This window comes from Grus americana, chromosome 10, assembly GCF_028858705.1.
Source record: "Grus americana isolate bGruAme1 chromosome 10, bGruAme1.mat, whole genome shotgun sequence".
In the NCBI taxonomy this organism is placed as follows: domain Eukaryota; kingdom Metazoa; phylum Chordata; class Aves; order Gruiformes; family Gruidae; genus Grus; species Grus americana.
Genome location: NC_072861.1, coordinates 4,015,619 through 4,034,603, shown reverse-complemented (window position 1 = coordinate 4,034,603; position 18,985 = coordinate 4,015,619). Strand labels below are relative to the sequence as shown.

Genomic DNA, 18,985 nt, shown 5'->3' with positions numbered 1-18,985 from the left:
AAGATGAATAGGAGATGGATACTATTGGCATTATATTAATAATAGATAAGAATGCTATGCTGTTCTGTAGTTATTTTAATCTGAAAAGCCTAAGTACCTTACTAGTATTATTTAATCCTCACCACATCCTCAGCAGATTTCTTTTATTACATGGTACCAGTTTTATGGACTGATGTCACGTATCCACTGTGAGGCAGAAGATTTTCAGGCTTTGCATATGTATTTCCCATTGCAAGAAAAATAAGTGATATAAAAATTATATGACTAAATATTTTCTTAGTGCAGCATATGCATTTCTCCCATACTTTCTGCATACCTGGGTGCAAATATCATGCTTGTAAATTCCTCTTAAAAAAAATCCAAAACCTGAGACTGTTCTGAATAAACAGCTTAAGCAAAACATGATTTGAAATGGGAAGAGTAAGATGCAAATGAAAATTTAAAGGAAAGGCTGCACAAAAATAACAACATATTTCCTCAAAGACCATACATGTTCCCACGTTAAGATAAAGAACTTTCAAGTCTGTATGTACAGCACCATCTGGTGACTCCTGCACAGCAGGATCCCAAAGCAGGGATTTATGTACCTTGCCACATTGTAGACAGTGAGTCAGTTGATATCCCCCAGCAGACCAACTCCTTATGTTCTCACTGTCAGCTACAACTTCCTCACAAATGCAGAAATATGCTTTCATTTGTATTTCCAGGCTTTGGCTGTTGTCATTGTTATTTGTGCAGATGAGCAGGAGGATTTGCTGGTGCTCTGGCCTCTTCCTCATATCTTACTATATAGGCATGCTTTCCTTTTATCTGGGAAGGCCTCCACAGGCAAAGCTCCGTGTTTACAGTCCCAGTCTTGGTAGTAGTCAGCAAGCACATAGATCATTATCTGGCATCTAGCCTTTCTTGGCTGCCCGTCTTCCTGCCTGGCTGAGACAGTAATTCAGTCTGTGCCTTTCACTTCTGCTGCCCACTGTTCCAGTCTGTCCTCTTATTTTGCAGTTGTCCCATATAATGCCACATTCCCTTTGCTACAGAACAAACACAGGAGAAATCTGTCTAGATCGCCACTTTGCTGTAGGGCGTGGATCGTGTAGGGTGGTGGTTGTTGGTGTTTACTTCCACAAAACCAATGAATTGAGTGATCCATTTGTAAGCATCATCGTTGGGTTCCTTAACTATTTGTGGATACATGGATTTTGAGCAGTCTTGTCACAGAAACAGTTAAGACTCCAAGAGGTTTTAGTTTTCCTGTAAGCAAAGAGCAGGTAAAAAGATTCGGGGCTTAATTCTCCAGTGCATTACACCATAGTACCATTGATTTCAGTACAGTTCTATTTCATCTTAAACCCAAGGTAATTGACTGGAATATCATGTTTTTAACCCATAAATCCTCTATATCCCACACATCTCAGGCAATCACCTCAGCAGCTGTGGATCTCTGAATCACTTCAATGAGTTTGCTTACCATTGAAGAAAATATATCTCCTATGTTTCAGCAGAATAGCCCATGGACTTTGCAAAAACATCATGTGTCTTTGTCTAGATACAGCATATGAAGTTCTTCCTCCAGCAGTAATCACACAAGTGCTGCAGGAATGAAATGCTGTTACTAAGGCTCATTTAATTTTTTTTTTCATGTAGCAGCTTTCTTAATTCACTACAGAACAGTTTCTTATAATTTAGCACAGCGGACTGACTTGATTACAAAATCACTTGATACTGTAGGTGAGGAATAGTAGAATGCCGGCTGTTTATCTGATGACTTGTTCTGCCGAAGCAGATAGGCGTATCTATTTTAGCAGTGAGGGAAGGATGAGGATCAGAGATCACGCATTTGCCAATGATAACGCATTGTATAAAATCTCCCTCCCACAGTGTCCAAAATCCTTTGCTTTCTGATGAAAAAACCTGGCATGACATATATGTCAACTTGCACGGCTGCAAAGCCTGCAAGGAGGCTGTGAAGGTATTTTGGAAGAGTAGAGGAGCTTGCTGAATGTTAAAGTATAGCTTTATACTGAAATTTAATTCTATAAGGGGTGAACCCTATTGCAAATACAGAAGCCAGTAGCTCCATAAACCATTGAGGAAATCTATATTTCATGATTTGAAAGTTCATATTTTCATCATCATTGTTTGTTGGTTTAATCTCTTGGGAACTTCTCTGTAGTGAAAGATATGGCATATATTAGTGTAGGCTTTTAAAATATTTTTATATGTAAGCAATAGGGAGAACATATGCTGTGCTACTGTTATTGATTGATTTTGGTTAAAAAAGCAACAATGAAACCCAGTGAAAACAGAGACAAAAGATCAATTTGGAAATTCCTAACTGTAATAACCCAATCCCCTTGAAATGTACTTACAAGGACAGTCCTCATCATGCTGGATTTGTCCAATAAACCTTTGTCTCTTTTTCTCTTGTTGACAGTTGGAGTACTAATGCTCCCAGTAACCTGAGTGGTACAAAGGGACAGGAATCCTGCTGCTCTTTTCTTTGGTATAAAAACAATCTTCTTTTACCCACACCTAATGGAAGGTGGCAGGTTGCTGTTGAGGACAGATGCGTTTTACTGACCCTGTAAGGAATGCAGCCCGATCAGGTTGCATTTCTCACCCTTTCCCATTCTGAACAACCAGAACACTGGGACAGGGTGATACTGATGTGGGGCACGTGAAGCTTTCTGCAGATCCTTTGCTCATCTTACTTTGTGTGGTATCGTTGCTGAGGCAAATGGTTGCAGGGTGGCCAACCACTGAAGCTTGGTCCCACCATAGTACAGCTTTGCCAGGGATCTGCAGCCTTTTTAGTAATGATTTCTAACTTCCGAGGTTTTATAGTTGTCATTTAACTGTCTAGGGGTTCCTAGGCTCATGGCTGTGCTGTTTTACCATCTGACACACTCAGCACATATGTAAGAATATGTTACAGCTGCTCCTTTCATATCTTTCATCTGCATGCCATAAACTGGGCTCTGAGATGTTTTGAATCAGCATAGCTCTGTGGCCTTCAGTAAAGCTCTCTTCAGACTCCACAGACAAAAGGTGCACCTCTGTAAAATGCATATCTGCATCCTAAATGCAGCCTCCTTGTACATGTGAACTACCAAGCCAGAGATCTGCCACGTGCAGGGGGATTCTCTGAGTCTGGAGTCCAATGAGTTGCATGCTGAACTTGGGCATTTTTCCTGACTGTAATTGCAATTGATTTTTCAAATCAACAGGGAAAAATTCTGTCTTTGATGTAAAACACAGCTGCATTTACCACAATGAAGGTCTTTTCCAGAGATGTAAAGCATTCCAGAGCCCAGCCATGCATTGCTCGGGTAAGCACTATGGCCATTTTGTGTTGCAGAGGGTTATGTGCAGTTATGGCCTTTATTCTTTAAGTGACCTATTCGAGCAGAGAGAAGAACTGTTCTGCATAAGGGCAGCTATTCTGAACTTGCGATGTTTTGGAGAGGAGGAAATGCAGTGAAGGACAGAATTAGGTCACAACTTCAGGATGCCAAGATTTTTCTCTTGATATGCTTATTGCTTTTGTAAAGCGGGCTCTCACATTTAACCACACTGGAAGGAATAATCTTTTCTCTGCACTCACTGGATCAAAGTACAAAGGAAATTCATTGAAATAATAAAAATTTTAATTTTCTACATTTTTATGTGGAAGTATGGCAATAAAGACAAACCAATCTTCTCAGCTATGTAATTAGCATTTATGATCGGGAGATAATAAACAGTCAATTGAAGTCAGTTAAAGCATTTCTCAAAAGCAGTTTAGAATCTCACTAAAATGACAGAAACGCAATGCAACACAAGCACTTCTGTGATGAAGTCAGATTCAGGGCAGAAATAGCAATGGGATTGTTGATGATTAGCAGGATAAGAAGTAGGATTAGAAAGATCACTTTTAAAACTGAGGAGCTCAGTTCAGTCCAGACAATGTCCTGAGCCCACTGATTGCTCCCTGTAGAGAACAACTTGAAATCTTCATTGCCTGTCCTATTTAGTGCTAATAAATGCATCCAAATTATAACACAGTGAAGTGTTTTCACATCATACCCCTCATTAAGACACTTTGAGAAGTGTGGAAAGATAAAATTATTAAAAAGAAACCTTAATAGCTGGATGACTATGTTAAATTTGCCTGCATCCACAATGTGGCATACAGCTTTGCTTTCAGGGATTGTGTACACCCATGTCTCCAATTCTCTATCACAGTGATTGCGTGCACATGTGTATGTGGGAGGGTGTGGGTGAACAGGTAGCGCTTTGGAAACCTAGCCTACATTGTGTGAAATAAGAAATTAGCAGTGACCCTGTGGCTACTATTCAGATAGAATCTTTTGCTGTTACATTATATCCCTTTTTGAAACTGCTGCAGACTTTGAGTATTAGTATCTAACTATATCCACGATAAGGCCCGCTTCCTGGATGGAGTTACGCTGTTCTTTGTACCTTTTCATGGGATAACATTAATTCACAGCCATACTGCTCTCTTCTTCTGGTAGTTTGGAGACGTAGGAAATATTGCCATCAGATGTTTCTAATTTAATTCAATCCCTCATTAATTTGATCTCTCCTTTAATTCAATCTCAGCCTCAGGACTGAAATAATTTGTATTAAAAATAACATAATGGCCACCCTTTCTTTTAATCAATGTTGACTGCTTTAGGCAGGTATTAGCAGATAATCTGATTACCAAATACACAATGAGTTGGCATTTAGTTAATAACAGGGAAAATTTGGAAAAGAATCAAAGGAGAAGAAATAAAAAGAGAAAGAGGGAAAAGAAAAGGGAAGAGAAGAAAGCCTTACAGACACACAACATTAATGAACATATCATGGAAGTTATTTTTGCCAGTGACTGTTACTAGTACAAGCGTCTAAGATGCACAGCCAGTGGTGTCAGCCAGGGGTGACAGGCTCAGCACAGCAGGGAGAGTATTGACAGAAGTCCAAGAAGAATGAGGTCTACGGTAAATCTAACATCATTTCCTCTTAGACTTATTTAAACTTACTAATGGGATTTATAGGTTAGATGCTTAGTGGTATAAGCTGGCACAGCTCTGCGGAATGCTGGCTGCATCATTTGCAACCTTCTCTTTCTGATTGTAGGTGGACATCATTTGGCTGCCCGGTAGCCTTTTTATCGGAGAGCCACTCTCCTTGTTGTCCAGTGTGTTGTCTGGGAAGAATGTATTACCTGGCAAAGTCCTGGGCCAGGGCAGGAGTCAGGGCTGACAAGAAAACTTCTGGTGTCCAGTGAAATCCAGGTTGTACATGGAACAGCGTGGAGCAGCTCTGCAATTGCTTCATACCAGCTTGTGGGGAAGTCACTGGTCAGGCTCACTGGCCTGTCCTCTGATCATCCCCAGCTGACTTATGTCACAAGGTCCCCAGTTCTCTGGAGACTGAGAGCTGCCAGCTGTAGGGCTGCCAGATCTGGCAGTGCTTAACAGAGGCTGACAGGGACTTACTTTGAGAGGACAGTGCTGCATCTCTCTTGGTTTCTTACAAATACCATCTTGGGAATGCATCTGAAGTAGGTAGCTTATTGTCAACTGTCTTTTCCCAGCAAATTTTTAATACTGCTGTAGCAACAGCCCTTCTGGTCAGCCAGTAGCTCCAGAGGAGACATGGACTGGTTATTTTCCACCTCCTCCCCTTGTGACTGCTCCTGATGCCTGAGCGATGAGGCTGAATGGAGCCCATAGTTTGCCGCTCAGCAGATGGCATTTTTCCAGTACATCAGTATTGGAACAATACCCAGCACAGTATGAGGGTTAAAGGGTCTGACTAAAGCAGAAGGAACCTTGATGGTTTGCTGTTTGGCAAGTTACTCAATAGCAAGCAAGAAGGTTTACACAGTGTCCTGACATGTTCCAGTACGCCACTAGTCTCTGCCTAAGTTCCAAGCACTCTTATTGAAGCTCCATTCAGTGTATTTTACACTGATATGGTAAAGAAAGGTATCATACATCATCTCAGAATGGACCACGCTCCGCTGGGGAATGCACTGGGAGGCAGAAGAAAATGGTAAAGTTGCAAAGGTCACTAGTCTCAATCTAGATGTATGTTGGAGCTGAAATGGATGTCAGAGCAGCTTGATCTGCTACTCCAGTGGTATAGCTTTGAATTCCTTTCTTTTAAGAGGCTGTGTAATCTTGTTACTTTCTTGTTCGAGCAACTATTATTAAAATTGACAAAATGAATTTACAATTCTATAAAAATCATTCTGTGATAGATTTAATTGATGCAGGATCTCAAGTCATAGTGGACAGTTGTGAGTCAGTGGTGAACAGCATCTAAGTAGAAATACTGTAGGAGATGTTTTAGTTGAATGGACCCTGGATTCCTGCATACTTTTCCCCTCCAAATGGCAGTTTGTGTCCTTGAACACATTCCTTTGCCATGCTGTGCATCAGTTCCTGAATCTGTGACATAGAAATTATGCCCTCCTTGTACAGTGCTTTAGGATCAGCACAAACCTCACATTTTTAGATTACTTTTGATCAGTGGAGAAAAAGAAAACCCTTTTAATTGTGGATAGAGAACAAAAATTCTGTAACAAGTACAAATTCATTGGAGAAGACAAACAACTGTGTCCAAGAGCTAGTCTTAGTTCAATGTTTCTGACTGCTGATTTGCAGGAAGAAGTGATTAATCACAAAGTGAAATCTGTTCAAGATTAGCATAAATTGCAGAAGGTTGTAAAAGACTCCAGATGGATTTGAATTATTTGAAAAAGCAGACAAAAACAGCAAAGGAAATTTTGAGCTGGATAAACACAGACTAATTCCTAATAAAAAAAAATAAACTAAATAGTCTAATGTGAACATCCAGAATTTTCAAAAGTCAAGACTCTAGGCATGGAGATGTCTGCCCAGAACAAGCAAATAGGGTGCTGATAGGCTGGAGATTAAATATGTTCTGACATTTCTACAGAATACTGATACCCTTACTCCTAGTCCCTCAGTTCAAGCCACATCACCTCAAAAACGTACAAACAAAAAATGTCTCTCTCACAGCAATGAAGAGAGTAGGGCTGTGTGCTGAGGTTTCTATGGAAGGAGATGTTGAAGCCTTCAAGGTGATGATACACACAGGGAGAAATGCTTCATGCCACAGTGAAATGATTTGAGTGGTTCACTGCTGCAAAAGGGGTCAGTGATGGTGAAGCTCTAGGTCTGAGTTTTATGAAGCAGTGGACAGTATAAAAACATTTGTAACTGATACCATTACAAAATTTGTCATGTGGTATCCCACAACGTCATCTGACATCCCTCTTGTTTGAAGCCAAAGCACACCCTCGTGTCTTGTGATCACAGCTTTAGCAATAATTCCTGTACAAACGCAAATACATAAGCTGGAGTATTAATATGGCAGAGCATAAACCTTTTTTCCAGTAATATAAATGGAAAAAATTTGGAAGGAGACTTTCTCCCCTGGACAAGAGAAGCTGCGTGACTGGCTCGCAGGTTATGAGGCATTCCATGTCTTTTGGTGGTTGAGGTAGTGGCTGTACATGGGCAGACTACTGGCCCATTTCCAACAGTAATTTGATTTAAATTTAGTGCCCACGTAGGAACCAGGAGAATTTTATTATCTTGATTTAATTCTCCATTTTCTTTAGAAGAACAGTTATGTCCTTTTGCACTTTGGAGAGGTGCAAAGGTAATAGCTTGCTTTTTACAGATAAACTGCAGGGATTTAATGTTTTTTAAGGTTAATCTTCTGCTGTTCGCTACAGTTAATCTGGACCATTAAGACTTCAATGAAATCAGGCAAACCCTAACATCTGCCGTTAGATCTGTAACTGCCCACTGCACACAGGTGCTGTCACTGGAGCTGTTCTGTCTCTCAATGGCAGCATGGTGCTGCACAGGGAAGTATGGGCTCTCCCACCCCAGGGTGCCAAGCCAGGTGCTTTGGGTGATACCAGTGACACAGCACATCCCAGCACCCATAAAACACCACACAGCAGGTTGAGAAAGCACTTTTCTGTGTGTTTGTTCAACAGGGTTCGTTTTGTTGCTGGCTGGTACCAAAAAGAACAGACGTTGCTGCACACTTTTGCAATAAGCCTCCCCCTTCCTTCCCCTTTTGGAGTATAAGATGTAGTAGAGAGTTTTATAGCTTTACCTTAAATGACCGTCAGTTATTTCCTGTGACCGTCCACTTCTGTGCGCATCCTGACTCTGCCAGCTGCAATGTGACGAAATAATACCTTAATGACTGCAAAACAAGGGGGTGAGAGCAGAAGATGCTAATAGAAAAAGCACGTTTGATAGGCATAGTTTTGAGTTCTCCGATTTGATAGATGCAAATCTGCTTCAGAGTCCCCAAGCTGCCCTCCCAGGGGCTCCCCCAGCGTCTGTTTGCCAGACAGTGACTTTTGTGCTCATCTGAAAGCGTTGCACTGATGGCAAGAAGCCTACCACTATCTTCAAGTAGATGAGCTGAGCACCAGGCTCTAGCATGGCCTCCTCAGACAGCCGCAGCATCACCAAGTAAAGTGCAGTAGATTTGAAGGCCCAACACGGTGTTTTAATGTGTATCTTTCTCTACAGAGCTATGAGTCTTAGCTCAGAATTTAAACTACAGCCTTTCTCTGCAGGCTAGATTTTGGCAAATGTTTAACATTTTGCCTTGTGAGCTAGGTGCTCCTATCCAGTTCTGGTTAAACCCACTGCTAGGTAAAGAGGATGGTGTGATTCATACATGGCAGCACAGAAGCTCACTAACTTGGACAAAAGAAGCAGCCTGCAGAGCTCTAGTGATGCATGGAGATTTTCTAGAAAATAAAGGTTTATAATGTAGAGAAACATAGATCCTTAGGGCCTGTCTACCATAAGGTGAATTTCTGAGTTGGTGAAAAACCTGATACAGACATTCTTGCATGAGCCAAAACTAGGCATCTGTTGGCTTCACTTGTGTTCATGTCTGGCACAAGCTGAAATGGGAATGCCAGACTGTGACCGCTTAAGGACACCCACAAGAGAGTTTGCACTGACATAACTAAATTAATTTAAAACAGATTTTAGTTGAACTAGTATAATTATCATATCTTGACAAGGTTTCAGTCTATTTTTGCATCTTTTCCCTCCAGAGTGGTGATTGCCACTGACAAATGGCATAATCTAACTCTGTTTAGTTAAGTCCATGGCACTTGGTTGAAGTGAACAGGGATTACCCTGGCAAAGCCAAAATATCTGTCAGGCTGTTAAACGTGTGGCAAATTTACTGACACCTCTGGAGTCAGTTAGCTTTGTATTTTTAAAAGGATGAGGACAATAGCTTAAGCTAGTTTTGAAAGGCTTTGAAACAGTGTCTAAGGAATAAATGTGAAAGGCCTGTAGTAGTTACACTCGAGACTAATTCTGATCATATTGACATTGGTGACATACCTGTGCAAAGCCACTGTAACTGTGGGAAGCAGAGAGCCCTCAGAGTACCTTTTCAGAGGTTTTTTTTTTTTTTTTTTTTTAAAGAGTGTTTGGGAGCAGTGTGATTGTCATGCCAAAGCACAGCATTGCTCTGATGTATACAGAGTCATCTGTTCTATGCTAATAAATTAGCATCTGCAGCCACCATTGCTGCCTGTCAAATCTGGGTACAAAATTGAGCTGTTTGATCTCACTGCCACTGAAGTGTGTCTGCATGATCACGGAAGATGCATATTATCCCATCTGTTTTTCACAGACCCTCCATCAGGCTGTATGCTTCAAGGTAACAGATCAGACACAAAACTAATTCCACTGCAGACGACTGCCTTAGAGGCATCCTGCTTTGTTACAGCGTAGAAAAAAATTGACTTAAGAGTCACTTTATTCCTTCACAGCAGGTCATTTAAGCCCTGTCCACACTTGGGAAATAACTAACTTTGGCTCAGCTCCTTTAGTAATAACGGTTGCCCCAGTGTGGACACGCGGCTGTCTCAGTTTTCATTAGTGTGTCTAGTCACTTCTCTCCAAGACGACCTTACAAGACAGTGGTTCAATCAACAGCAGCCGATGTCGGCCAGTTTAATTTTGGGCTGCTGCCGCCACTTGTCCAGATGGAGCCAAAACAGTGCCAGCCACGGTGAGACTTCTGGGGAAAACACCAGAGGTGGCGCGATGTCCCAAGCACTGGCAACTCCCGTGGCTGGGTGCCCGGTCACCGTGGTGGCATGGCTGGAGGTGCTGAGCTTTAGTCTCATCAACTGAAGTTTGTATCTGCCATGCTTGTGCGCTAGCTGCTGCTGCAAACCAGCCAGCTATTCTTGTAGCAAAATCTTTTGCTGGCCTCGCCACATGCTTTTTCATTTTATGCCTAGGAAGAGAGAAATGACACAACAGCAAGTTTGATTTTGAGTGTAATAAAACTAGTTTATTTACACAGTAACATGAATGCCACAGAGTACACAGCAAAGTACCACAGCAAACCAGAGTGTAACTGCCCCTGATCACAAAGGAAGGCCTGAAGTTTATATATATATAAAAATGTGTAAATATCAATATGAAGCACCAGATAAAGCAATGCAACCAGGAATTCCAAATACAAATTACCCACAAGAATGGAGTTGAAATTAAAAAAATCCCTTATTCAAGGGATTTAAAGAAATCCCATTTATAAAAGTCCATCAATTTTGGAATCCCTAATTAAAAAAAAATTCCCCCTTTTATTAAAAACAAGAACATATTCTTAAATGCTCAGCATAATTAAGTTATAAAAGAAAAAAACCCAAGGATTTCAACTGCAAGACCTTCTAATACCAACAAGCCAAAGGACAAAGAAACAGAAGTTTCGAGTAGTTTTTGAAGGTGTTATTTATGAAATGACTATATTCAAATTTACACAACCTTAAATATATATTATATATACAATATATAATATATATATATTTTCAAGCAAAAAGGGGCAAAGAATAATTTTGGGATACAAAAATTCATATACATACATATATATTAAAACACTCCCCCCCACACTCATATATATATGTATGTATATATATGTATGAACAAATATTTCTTCCATATAAAAAAAGTTCCAACCTCTTCTAAATCCCTGAAATCTTCCCCTTGGATTTATGAAAAAAAAAAATAGTCTTAAGTACAAACCAAATTCTCAAATTCTGTGGAGTGGTAAAATGCATTTCTCACTGGCAGCTCTGCTTGATCTGAAAGCATTCTGTGGTTTCCAATTAAATGCTGAGTGGAGCACCAATGCAAGGAGACTTATAGGGAATTATTTAAATTACATTCTACTCTATTCAAAATCACCATCCTTCTAATACTGCATCCAGGTGAATAACAAAATCCATACAAACGTCTACTAGAAATTCTCTGCAACACAGCAGTGGGAAAGACTTGCTCCTCCTTTTGGAACTGAGGGTGCCCTAAAGAAATTTCTTCCCAGGATTTATTTCAAAAAGTGTTTTTTGTGTATTTCCCCCTTGAAGCGTTTGGAATCCAGACAATTGTTTATAGACTGTTTCCACAGGTGTATTTTTATAGACGTATTTAAAATTCTATTCTGCACTTCTTTGATATTATCTTAATGCATAACTAAATCATCATCACCTCATCTCTCTCTCCACGGACTGGGAGAGAGGGCTCTGCTTGTGCTCTAGGTTTTACAGGAGTTTTAGCAGAACCAACACTACCTCTGCAAAATCAGAGTAAAATAGATGGCCTAGTCATACAGCGAATAATGGTCATATACTGTTTCTACAGAGAAACAGCTTAATTCCTATTTGGGGACAGGGGGAAAGGAAAGTGCATTAAAAGGTCTGATTCAGTTTCCATTATATCCCTCAGAAAAGTTACAATTGATTTAAATAAAACCAGGACTATTTAATTTATATTTACATATGAAATTAATTGCTATTAGAAACAAAAAACAAAATAATTTAGGTGGGGCATCTCAGCACAAGAATTGAGAGATACCTTTTTTCCCAGCAGCAAATATTTTTACATGCTAAAGTTAAGGACCTACAGCGTGAAGCTGCTGAATAAATTCTCCAAGTAGCTGAACCCTAACACATATGTGATTTATTTAAATAATATATTTTTCGCTCTAGTATGTGGGAAATTCCCTAGTGTTAAAACATCAAGATGATCCATTCATATCTTGTGGGTGCTGCCAGGATGCGGGAACATGAAAGATTTAAGGTGGAACATTTCTGTAATGCTACACGCGTTCTTGACTATGGGCCAGGAACATGATATCCTAGCTTGAGTTACTGATTTCATCATGTCTGAATATTGAAGTGAGACCAGGCTTCTATATTTGGACATTCCAAAGGCTCCAGAATAAAATTCTAGTTTTAAAATTCCTGAAAATTTGTAGGCAAGTTTTCACTAGTAGATTCTCATTATATTCACCTGGTTACGCATATTGACTGGATCAGATCTGAGGTTTTAAAGATAATTAGTGAATAAGTAATTCCCATTTAACAAATACAAAACAAAACCATTTTCCATAATATCTCAGGAGTAGGTTTTTTTTTTTTTAGAACTCCTGTTTTAACAGAGGTTTGCGTTTCACACCACAGAGTACAGTGTGCAGCACATCCACTACCTACATACAGCAGGAGCCGTGCATCTTACCTTCACCGCTTCTTCCAGACTAATCTGGTTTCTCACCTCCTAGAAGCTGAGTGTTTGCAGTAGATTGTCAAAGCAATAGGCTTCTTTTGATGCTGTGGTCAGTCTAGACCATTTGACTTGTTATCCGCTATTATTCTCCCTATCCAGATCCCAAATTTGAAAGCCCACAGTTTTGTTACTTTGGGTTTATGCTGTACTACAAGTAACTTAAAGGAACTTGTTCACATAAACTCCAGAAACAAATCATATTGAATAGATCAACTCAGTAGCATACAAAGTACAGCATTTAATTTTGTAAAGTCTTTTGCATCTTAATGTGGGCAGTATTATTTTAGGGCTATTATGAAAAGAGTAAGATTTCCACCGACTGACCAGCTACATTTTAGTTTTTTGACAAGGCACTAAACATTGTGAATCCAATCACTGTGCTCTCTCTGTAACATTAGAGAGGTTTTTAATGGCTCTAATAGGATCAGAAACCACTCATCATAATTCTTCAAACAAGCATTTGATTCTTCCAAAAATTAGTTTCCATTGGAAAAATCTTTAGAGTTCATGTTAAAAATATTTGAATGACAGCTTTTATTAATAGAAAAATATATATTTACAGCCAATACTGTTATCTTAGATTTGCAGCTCTTCCTATTTCTTGAGCTCAACTGAAAGTGCGACATTGCTAAAAAAAATTTCAAGATCTGTGCACATTTTCAAGTAAGTTATAACATGCACAGCCAGGGGTTTTGTTCCTGTCACACACAGGATCCCAGTTACAAACAGAGCGGGTTTTTTTCCTTTTGCGTAGCAATTATGCTGTAGCATTCTTAGGATTTGTTTACAATCAGTTTAATGCATACATTCTCGGATATTTATGTGGCACAATCTGTTGCCAGGATGGAGAACCACCACAAACACAGTTACAATCATCAGTTACGGGCATATCTGCAAAGTCAGCCTCAAGCTCCCCAGGAATAGCTCAGGCCAGATTGTGTTCGACTACTTTGACCAGTCTGGTTTTTTTTAAAGAAAAAAAACACACAACATTACAAATTGCTAAAGTTTACCCAGTGCTGCACAAGAAAGAGATTGTTAGTGAACATCTATCCATGCTTCATTATACTGCAGAGCTAAAATGAGTATTGGTTCATCACAAAAGATACAAACTGAAATTAGATAGCTAGAGATACAAAGGCTTCGGACCAGCTGCATTAAATACATATGGTTGTAAAACCTTCCAAATTCAACTTTGCATGTGCACGTTGACATGAAAGCGACACTGAGAACATGTGTCCGTAAACACGGAGGCACCTACCAGCTTCAAGGAACGAGCCCACTGCAATGGGAAGCGGTCCAAGAATTGCTTGTACAGCCTATATGAGTTAGGTGAGAAGTTATGTGCGCACACGCACCATGAAACAAACACAAGACCAGACCACAGAGAACAAGAAGCCCTACTAGTAGTTCCACACATTGTGACTAATAGCTAGCAGATAGTATGTGAGTGACTTGTCATGCTCAGTGTATTTAAGCTATAAGAGCATTGCCCTCCTGCGTCCAGATAAAGCAGGGCCGCATTGAACACGTGTGATTCTTTGTAAAGGTTCTTCTATGAGCTGCTCAGCAGTAGTGTAGAAACTTTCTTTCCTGATGTAGTAGAAGTACCTCAACTACATACATTGCACTCGGGCTTTTAATGCACTGTCCTCTTTCTGCATCAATGCCGCCATCCTAACCTTTTTGCCAAAAGGAGAAAGAAAATAATATATAACACATTAAAATATATTATCCTTATCCTTGCCTGATCCTTCACTGATACAGGTGAATCAAACACAAGAATAACAATCAGAAGTTTCAAAAAATCTTCAGAAAGGTCACAAAGTCTATATACTACGGCACAATCGATGTAGGCTTCCACACACTATTCAGCTTAGCTCTGATAGATGCCAGAGAAGAAGAATACAGACATTTCAACCCCTCCAAATGTACGGTGTGGTTCCAGAGCTAGTTTTGCTGGCTTTAAGCCTGCAGGACTGTTTGTTCAGTTTCCACGCATCTGGTCCAAGCACACATATGCTGTATAAAGTGGCTATTTGTTTCAAGGCTGAAGTGAATTGATTCCTCACAGTTTTAACAATTAAAATGAAACATCAATCCATAAAAAGAACACATGGAGATCTGTGCATTTATGTGCCAGGAAAGTAAAGGAAGGGGCTGCAGATCTAGCATCAGGTAAAGGCTGGTGTGTAAAGTGAACACTGTAATGTACAGCTTTAAAAAATACATACAAGAATTGCACATAGATCCATAGGAGAGAAGCACAGGCTCATAACTAGGGCTGTCTGCTTTCCATCACCCGGTCAGAACATTCGGTATCACTTTTTCCCCTGCATCCAGATCAATTCTTCAGAGCGATTCAGGAAACAATTCAGAGCCTAGCAATACTGAGCAAAGATACCGCCTGTACAACTGCAGAGGTTCCATAGGAAATGGCCATTAGGTCAGGAAAGGAAGTCAGCAGCGGCCTCTAACAGTGAAAAGCTCCTTCGGGTTGAGTTTTCAAAAATTCTGTCTCTCTAATCCTCGCTAATTCCTGCTCCAGTCCAAAACTCTGTCTGCAATGCTCTTTGAGCTGTTCTGACAACATTCCATTTTTAGGGTGTTGTCTATAGCAACATTAGAAAACACTAGTTACAACAGACAAGAGATATGCAGCCGAACACCGCTGTGGGAAAAATGGATCACGATGCTGTTAGTTGTGGCTGCCAAACTTAACAGCTCCCTCAATAATTAAACAACAGTGTTTTTGCCCCCTTGTTTTTACCCTTCAGAGAACTGTGTCTGCAGTAAGAGTGTCTCCATGTGGCCTGTTAGCTACACGCAGACAAGCTCTAAACATTTCTATCTCCTGCCAGCATACCAGCAGAGCCAATTTCAGTCCCACTTTGCAATATGGCACAAGTGACAAGAGCAAACCAAAATAAAACTGAAGAGGTGGCTGTTATTTTCATCCCCGCTTCGTAGCGGTGATTGTCGGAGAAGGTTACGTATGTCCTATCCATTTCAAGTCAGGCTTTAGCGCCTTCTGCGATGGAAGGGGAATTTCAATTGCCCACCATGCATTGTATTGTTCTTGTATAAATGTGGTTATAGCTACAGTACATCACAGTCCAGACTGGTGAATGTCATGTAAGAAATGGGATAGACAAAGTGTGCATATTCTGCTTTTTAATGCAGAAGTCTTAAGTTAAGGGTAATGGTCTGATTAAGGCAGCATTGTTGAAAATCAGGGATCCGTGGTTAGAAAGGATATGGGTAGGCAATGAGTCAGAGAAGGAGGGAAGAGGACTGAACACGGTTGCTGCAGATGAACACTGACATGTGCCACCATCAGCAGGATAACCACATCTGGGAAGGAAAAAAAGAAGGTGTGAAGTGTAAGAGAAAGATCAGAATCTGTTTGAGACCAACGGAAAGAGGAGTCCAGCCCGCTTGCGGGGGACTGAGTAAGCGGAGAGAAAGTTTTGCGTGGTATATGGAATGGAAGAAAATGAGTGTTTTGTGGCATGGTGGATCATTCATCTCGCATTTACTACTCATCCATCTCTGCTTATGGTCACTGCTATTCACTAACTAATGCTACATACGGAAATGACAGAAACTACCCAGAAGAGGAGGGCAATTTGTTTACTGCAGTGGTAGAAATAGTGGCATCAAAGTTTGCTCTCCTTTTCAGCCAGATACTAATCAAATCACATACTGTCTGATCCAAATGCAGTCATGTATATATAATCAGTCCCTAACAGGCCTGGCAAAAAAGTAAAGTTTCTGTCATATTGGGTACAGGATGCAATTTCTCCAATTAGAACCTATTTGCTCAGAGTTGCTGGCTTCGATATCTAGGCTATTTTTTAACACTTGTACAAACTACGAGCCCTAGGGCAGGCTGGAGTGAGGGCTGGGGTGGAGGTGGGGGGGTGCTTCACGAAAAAGCAACAGGCTCTACAAACTAGTGCTGCTGCATGATTCTCACAATGCGATGAAGTGAGTCTATAGTGGCAAAAGCCAGATACTGACAACAAAGCCAGTCTTCCAGAATAACTCCACAGTCCCTGTCCAAGGACTTCTCTGCAAACTTGATCATCAGCAGCGTCCTTTTTATATCCAGCCAGTTCTGAAGTACAGCATCTCTCCGGGCAGGGTTGGAAGATGTACTTAGAGCATGGAATAAGTCCTCGCGTGGACCCCAAAGCAAACACTGAAGGATTCCCTTGGCTTCTGATATCAGGATCCTCTCTGAAGGGTTGGGATTCAGTAGGCAGCTGGCGAGTTGTTGAAGCCCCTGAGAGTAGAGGGAACGGCAAGGGATCTTGGGGAGATCAGCACGAGTATACTCCTTCTCCTTCAGCTCTGGATTCTCATCAAAGGGATTGGGTAAGTGCAGCATTTCATAGATGAGGATGCCAGTCTGGAACTCATCACACTTTTTGTACTGTGTTGCAGTGATGATTTCTGGAGCCAGGCGGGACTGATCCCGTAGGACCTCAGGATCCACCATGTGACTCTTCTGCTTGGCCTGGGAGAAATTGCTCACTATTAATCTGGCTGGGCAAGCAGTGTTGGGACTGGGTTCCATGGACTCAGAGCTCAGAGGGCTGCTTCCTGGTCTGGAATGAACCAGCAGCAGGTTCTCTAACCGCAGATCACAGTGTGTGATATGATAGGGTTTCAGGTGCTCGAGGCCCAAACACAGCTGTAAGAGTAGTAGACAGACCTGCCTCTCATATAAATCTGGGCTTTTTGCATGGCGAGGCGCAGATTCGCGTACAAAGTCGGCCACTGTTAAGTATGGGACCTCCCGCGTGATGACCACAACACGGCTGCGTGGCTTGCTGATGGTCCCTTGGTTGCTTGAGCTGTCTTTCTGTGAAGCCTCTGTAGCTTCTCTGTTCTTTTGCTCAGAATCTTTCTCCTCTTCTTCCCGTTCTTCTTCTTCTGCCTCTGGTGCATCGGCATCCTCCCATGGAAGGAGACGAACTGGCACTTCAGCAAGGAAGTGGCCACAGTCCTGTTGGATGTTAAAGTTGATAGCCAGACTCTGCCGGATAGATAGGCTGTGATAATACTGCTGGGATTCCTTAGCTTTGCTCTTACAAATCTGGGGGAAGACAATAAACAGAACAAACATAACATAACTCTTAAATTTAAAAAAAAAAATAGAATATACAACATATACCTTGCTGATGGGTATCCACAGTCCAGCCCTAAACACAAGCACTGAAAAATTTTGTACTGAACTGACCTTGGCAGACTACCATAAGGCACATGAACGGTTTCCATTGGATAGTAAGCAACTGCAGACCAACACGTATAGACAGCTCTGCCTGTACGTATATTATTCAATGGCAAACACCATTCAGGCAGGTTGTCAGAATAGCAGCTCGTATATGGTAAATTCACAGTGAAGCTTACTTTATAGTTACTTGCTTATCCATATCATTTTGTGTTCTTCTCCACTTTGCCTGAAGCTTGGACAAGGTAGAAATAATCAATAGCAACAGGAGAACATGCAGAGAATATTTGAGGATATGATCAAACGATTGCACATGACTGAGTTAGCATGGCATAACAAGTTACCCCCTGTCAGCTGAGTTAAGTGACTGGATGCATGCTCCTTGCCCACTGTAATTGGAAAGTGAAACCTACTAGCTGCAGCTCTGTCAAGCTAGCACATCACATCTGCAGTGAGGAGTGTACGTGTGCATGGCGGGGGCTGCTGGCAAGCGTACTTGCTGTGGCTCAGGTGATAAATGGAAACTCATTAGAACACAGTACCTTAATTGCTTTCCATCATTTATCAAGATCCTAAGAATATGTTTTTATTTTGCAATATACAGCTGTATTTAATTTCTGTCAGCAATATCTTGCTGATACGTACATTATCACCATAATAATTATCCTTATTAATTGTTTGCACTGCTATAACAACTAGCAGATCCAATCCCCTTACAACAACCACTGGACAGCCTCTATTAGGGCCTGTGTTCTAAGGCATTTACTAATTAAAATTACAGCCCTACAAAGACTCATACATGTTAACCTTTGCATATTAACCTTAGTTCTCCTCTACTTCAGTGAGATTGTTCAAAGCATGTAAGGTTAAGTGTATGTTTTAATCTTTACAAGGTTAGAACCTAAGTATTAAATTGGTGTAATGCACCAACAGGTCTTCACTGCAAAGCTCAGAAGGAGAGAAAACAGGAAGACATCTCTCTTCAGATGAAGTTACAGCTTCCCTTAGATCATCTCTGAAAGCCAAGGAAAGCCAGATAACTAAGGTTAGTATAAGTCAGCACCAGTTCTACACAGTCACAAACACCAAGGAGCCCAGA

The 18,985-nt window shown here is 40.9% G+C and overlaps 1 protein-coding gene across 7 annotated transcripts in view; it reads right to left on the bottom strand.

Annotated features, from left to right (window-relative positions):
* Positions 1-13,426: 13,426 nt before the first annotated feature.
* The window catches only part of PEAK1 (pseudopodium enriched atypical kinase 1), a 115,774-nt gene continuing 110,215 nt past the window's right edge, over positions 13,427-18,985 (bottom strand). For all 7 annotated transcript variants that reach the window (XM_054836340.1, XM_054836339.1, XM_054836338.1 and 4 more), the window contains one exon: positions 13,427-17,751. In XM_054836340.1, the coding sequence (XP_054692315.1) occupies positions 16,603-17,751 (1,149 nt within the window). In that variant the 3' untranslated portion in view covers positions 13,427-16,602. The remainder of the gene's footprint in view (positions 17,752-18,985) is intronic.